At 31.6% G+C, this 5,683-nt stretch overlaps 1 protein-coding gene across 1 annotated transcript; it reads left to right on the top strand.

The window, feature by feature from the left end:
• Window positions 1-771: 771 nt before the first annotated feature.
• Window positions 772-3,569, top strand: LOC140875615 (U3 small nucleolar RNA-associated protein 5-like). Its single transcript, XM_073279341.1, has 7 exons — window positions 772-874; window positions 1,012-1,113; window positions 1,818-2,053; window positions 2,161-2,243; window positions 2,546-2,657; window positions 2,885-2,959; window positions 3,033-3,569. The coding sequence occupies exons 2-7, from the start codon at window positions 1,020-1,022 to the stop codon at window positions 3,213-3,215; spliced, it is 783 nt and encodes a 260-aa protein (XP_073135442.1). The 5' UTR covers window positions 772-874; window positions 1,012-1,019; the 3' UTR covers window positions 3,216-3,569.
• Window positions 3,570-5,683: the final 2,114 nt, after the last annotated feature.

A 5,683-nucleotide genomic window follows, 5' to 3' on the forward strand; every position in this document is an offset into this window, starting at 1 on the left:
TAATATTAATAAAAATATTTATTTTCCTAACAAAACTCTTTTATTACTATCATATTTTTTAAATTAAATTAATTTTAAATACATAGATTAAAGCTTTGTCAGAAGACCTTGCTATAGTCTCATTTTTTCATGTTCGAAGATCTGCCAATATTGTGCCTCACTCCTTAGAGAATTTGGCTTGTTCTTCTTCTACATATTTTTGTTGGGTACCCGAGAATTTCCATAGTTGGTTGACTAATCTAATGATTGATATCCTTTATTAATGTTACAAGGATCTGTAAAAAAAAATGTATAGATTTTTTTATCGAGATAATGAAATATTTAATTGAGTTTTTAAAAGTTCAACTGTGCAATTTTTTTATTATTATTTATTTTTTAATATTTATTAGTTTTTTATTTAAAAAGGGTCGGCCGGAGGTTCCGCGACCCATACCATAACCGATAATACGGGCCAGTTAAGGGTCCGTGTTTCCACGACCCGTACCAGACCGTGGCTAGATCTAGTATTAAGGGTGAACATTAATCAAGTTACCGATTTAACCATCTAATTCGAAATTCGGTAATTTTTTAAAAACAAAAATCGAAACCGAACGATTTTCTTTTTTTAAACAATATATTTTTTATATAGCTTTTAATAAAATAGGCCATTACTCATGGGTTTGCAAAATTAATTCAACCCTAAAAGCCCACAGCTAGCTAGCCCTGAATAAAATGGGTCAATACTCATGGCTTTCAAAATTACTTAAACCCTAAAAAGCCCACAGTCATCCATCCCTGACTCGCATCGTTGATCACTCTGTGATCGTTGTTCTCTCAAAAAAGTCGATTTCTTGCTTTAGAAAAAAAAAAAAAAAAGAAGTTCGATTTCTCTCTGGTAAGCTCCGAAAACAGTGACTGGATCCCCTTCGTTTAATTTTCATTTGTTTGTAATAATTTTGCGATATCTTAATGTGAAATTACATAAACTCTTCTGCTTTTGTAAATAAACAATGACTGATTTTGCGGTTGCAGGAATAGTGATGGCTAGGAAAGATAAATCTTCGAAAAGGAAATCTAGAGAGAACGATTCAGCTATTGCTAATGGAGTTGAATCTGAGGTTATTTCGTCTAAAGGTGTGGTTTTTATTCAAGTTTCCTCATTTTCCCGATTTCTTAATACAGGTAGTAATGTATTATTCGCTGGTTCTGTTTTGACATCAATAGAAAAATTGTACAGAAGTTTCTGTAGTTGGAGTTGGAGTAGTTTATAAACGTGTTTCTATGTTAATTTACAGTGCTTTTAACAGTATGATGTTAAAATTATCGTGGGAACACACTAAAGAAAGAAATGCGAAAGCTACATGGATACTGAACAATTCGTTCTTGCTTTTCTATTGCAGTATTCTGCTTGATAACTTGAGAATTTTATGCTTATAATTCCACTCATTTATGGGAGAGAGAACCTTGAATTTTCAGCTTCTGCCGTCTGTTTACCAGAAATTTGTGCAGAGGCTCAGGCTTTCCCTTTTCTACCACAGGCTAAAAAAAGAGAAATTTATGTGTTATTTCAGTCCTTAGTTTTTAAATGAACTGTGAACCAATACTAGATTGATTTAAAATAGTAATTTTTACCACCTTTGACTTTCTTTTTATGTCCTGTCATGTGCTTGTATAACTAGTATCATTGAAAAAATGACATGAGTATGCAATCATGCAATTAGTTAACATACTTCCGAGCATAATTTTTTGTTCTTATGGATTATGGATAAAATCAGTTGTGGCATAAAGAATCATTCAGGATTTCCTTTCTTTCTTTCCCTTCTCCTTTGTGGTAATAGTTATTGGAGATAAAGATGGTGTGGTGATGACGGATGACTTGAATGAACCAACCATGGGTGAAAAACTCGCGAGCCTCAACTTGGCTGAAGACAGTGAAGCAACTAATAATGATTTTGTAGATATTTCTCGCACAAAGCCACCTACTGTGGATTCAGTTTATATCTTACTCAAGCAAGCACTTCGTGCTGATGATCAGGCACTTCTTATAGATTGCTTAAAAAGACAGGATGAGAAGGTTTCGGTCAATGCAGTCTTTGTTTGTCATAGTTTTTTCTCAACATTATTTATTCATGCAAAACATTCATTTTTATTAATAGATTATGATGGATTATTCTGCTGCAGGTAATTACAAATTCACTGTCGCCATTGAATCCATCAGATGTCCTTAAGCTCCTACAATCTCTCCTATCAATTGTTGGGTTGAGGTAACAAAAAGAAAGAAATTCCATAATTGACATCAGAAGGAAACTTGAGAATGAGCAGAAAAAGTTTCAACCTGTTGAAAAAGTAGTTCTGATAAATTTTTATTATATGCAAAAATGAGTCTGGCCAAACTCTTGGATGTCTACCTGATTCGTTCCTGAATGTCATTATCTGGCTGTAACTTGGATGAATTTAATTTTAGTATATGAAATGTCAAATAGACAAAAGTGTCTATTTTAAATTCTTTAACTCATAATTACAGTCTCATCAATTTGTGTATTTTCTTGTGCATCTAATTTGATAGGGGTGCTGTGTTGGCTTGTGCTCTTCCATGGCTCCGAAGTTTACTGCTTCTGCATGCTGCCAGTATAATTTCCCAAGAATCTTCTTTTGTAGCATTAAACTCGTTATATCAGGTTCGAAAATAATTTCATAGAAAAAATGTTTAATTGATATGATATGTGAATGCTACTTAGCGTGTTTGTGTCAGTCTGTAAATTTATGGATTCAAATGGTTCATTTTTCTTACAGATTGATACACTTGGAAATGACTAAATGAGTAATGTAACTTGTCATTTAAGTTCAACATGATTGTAGAGTTTGATTCCGAATAACTTGATTGCACTTTTTAATGGGCTTGCAGATCATAGAATCCCGAACCTCATTATTTGATCAGGCTCTGCAACTCTCAAGTTGCCTGGACATTCTTTACGCATCGGTAGGCACACTTGCGGAATCATTGTAATTTTAGAACACACGAGTTAGGTAACATTGCTCTTTTTTTATTGTAGACTGTTGATGATGGAGAAGAAGATATCGATATGGTAACACCTGTTATATTCGAGGACAACGATGACAGTGATGATGAGGGATCTCAAGATTCCATGGAAACTGAAAGTGTTCTAGATGGTGGAGAGCCTCAAGTGTATAGTGATATAAGTGACAATGAGGATACTGGCGCTATAAGCGATTGAACCGAAATGTTCAAATTCGTGTCTGTATTAGATAATATCCATCCCATCAATGTAAACAAGCCTACCTTGCCATTACTTAATAGTTATGAAAAACCTAGAAAACTTTTCCCTAGAGGTTGAAGATAACTGGTATCCCATCCCTCGCTTTGTGGAGAAAGGCCAAACAAGAAGGGATTTTTCTTCTCGTTCCCTTCTTAGGAACTAAAACAATTTCTGGATGTCATTGTACCTGTGAACTTGGTGACACTATTGGCTCTTGCTCGAGTTTTCATATGTAGTTTCGTTGGTGAAAGATGGAATTTATTTTTGTGTGTATTAATGTACGTTCATTTCTTCTAGTGGAATAATTCGAAATCTTAACGTGTGTTTGAGTTAAGGCTACCCTGCTTTCCAAATGATCCATGCTTGCTGCTCTCTCCATCGTTAAGATTCATTTCGACGACTAGCTCTCGATTTGATCCAACAAAAATTTGCCTCTCTTTTGATTTTGGTATAGCTTGTGTTTATTTTCGGGTAGTACTGTCTCTCTGAAAATATATGCATGGTGCATGTGAAGGTATTTATAGATCATAGCCCATAGGCCTTAATTTGTTTGGTATAATTTGAACATTCATGGCGAATGAAAGCCTAGTTTTTTTTTTTTTTTTTTTTTTTTTTTTTTTTTTGAAAAAAATATATTATAATTTTAATCGCAAATTCTGTGAAATTTCTCGGAAGGAAAGAGTCCATTTGCTTACAATTAGAAATGTAGAGATCGACCCTAGATAAAAGTATATGATATTTTAAAACTAACATCTATTATGTGGAGTAATTAATTGGTACGTGGATGTGTGTGTATATATAGATTTTCTAGTATCTATTAGGCATAGTTTGATACATAGGATAGGATAAGTATAGGATATAGGATAAATTAAGGATAAGTAAAATGATAGGATACTATAGTGAATGTTTGGTATGATTTTAATAAGAGTAATTAAATTTATATATTTGATTTTAATGACAAAATTAACCTTACCGTAATGTGGAAGATAATGAGGCGTGTTTAGAGTTTAGAAGTTTTTATATGTGGAGGGTAATCATGTCTTTTTGTAGTATTTTTTTAGTTGTATTATTCACTCCCTTATCATGTGTACCAAACTATGCCTTAATTTGTTTGGTATAATTTGAACATTCATGGCGAATGAAAGCCTAGTTTTTTTTTTTTTTGTTTTTTGTTTTTTGAAAAAAATATATTATAATTTTAATCGCAAATTCTGTGAAATTTCTCGGAAGGAAAGAGTCCGTTTGCTTACAATTAGAAATGTAGAGATCGACCCTAGATAAAAGTATATGATATTTTAAAACTAACATCTATTATGTGGAGTAATTAATGTGGTGGGTTATAGTGGTGAAAAAAATAAAAAACATAAACAACTAAAACCCTGGTCGGATATGAAGTGGAGAAGAATTATTGGGCAGCTGAAAACTTATATATATATATAAATACATATCTTTATATTCTGGCCTTATGATCTCTTGGTATGCCAGTAAATTGAAAATAAAAAAAAAAACTATTCCCTCCACTATCTCAATTTTTTTCCCTCCATTATGATTTATTTATTTTTTTAATTTAACTATTTCTTTTCTTTTCACCTCAATTTTTGTATATAATATATAATACAATCATTTTAAGTACTGAAAATTTTAATTGAAATATAATTTTATTATAAAAATAAATTATCTAACACGCAATGCGTGCAACACGTTGCTAGTATATATTATGTAAGAGCAAGTGATCTCTTGGTATTGACATCCTTTGATTTTTGTCCTTCAATGTTTATGTAATTACAAATATGTCATTTTCATTATATATTTTGTCATTTCATGAATATTTATTTACAAAAAATGTCATTTTTTAAATTTCACTATTCATTATTATTTTTTTTAATTAAAAAATAGATAATAAAAGGCACGCAACGCGTGCGTCCAAATACTAGTATATAAGAATGCATGGGCGAGCTAAAAATTAGTTTTAGTAAATAATCGATTTAATTTGACTGAATTTATTTCATTGTGGACGTTATGTCTAGAGAGTACTCTAGACAGTTGGCATTATTTCAAGATTAGACAGTTGGCATTCTTTGAAAATTTTGAATTCTTCAAATTGTTGAACCGGAACAATAAAAAAATTCAAACTTTTTTCGCCATGTATATAGGGTTTCATATATGTGACCACAACTATTCGATCCATGTGAGGTCAAGAATATCATAATGGGAATATGAAGTCAAAAATAAGTATTCAAAGCTCCAACGAATTTGACCCTCGACTAGTTAAGGACGAGAATTTGTTTAACGACTTTGATGGCAATAAATATATATATATATTTATTGTTAAACACTGTTAAAAGTTTGAAAGTTTCAATCTATTACAACTATTATTACTGTTGTTTAACAAATTTTTTATTATAAAACATTAAATCTTTCAGAAA

This window comes from Henckelia pumila, chromosome 1, assembly GCF_033568475.1.
Source record: "Henckelia pumila isolate YLH828 chromosome 1, ASM3356847v2, whole genome shotgun sequence".
Classification (NCBI taxonomy): domain Eukaryota; kingdom Viridiplantae; phylum Streptophyta; class Magnoliopsida; order Lamiales; family Gesneriaceae; genus Henckelia; species Henckelia pumila.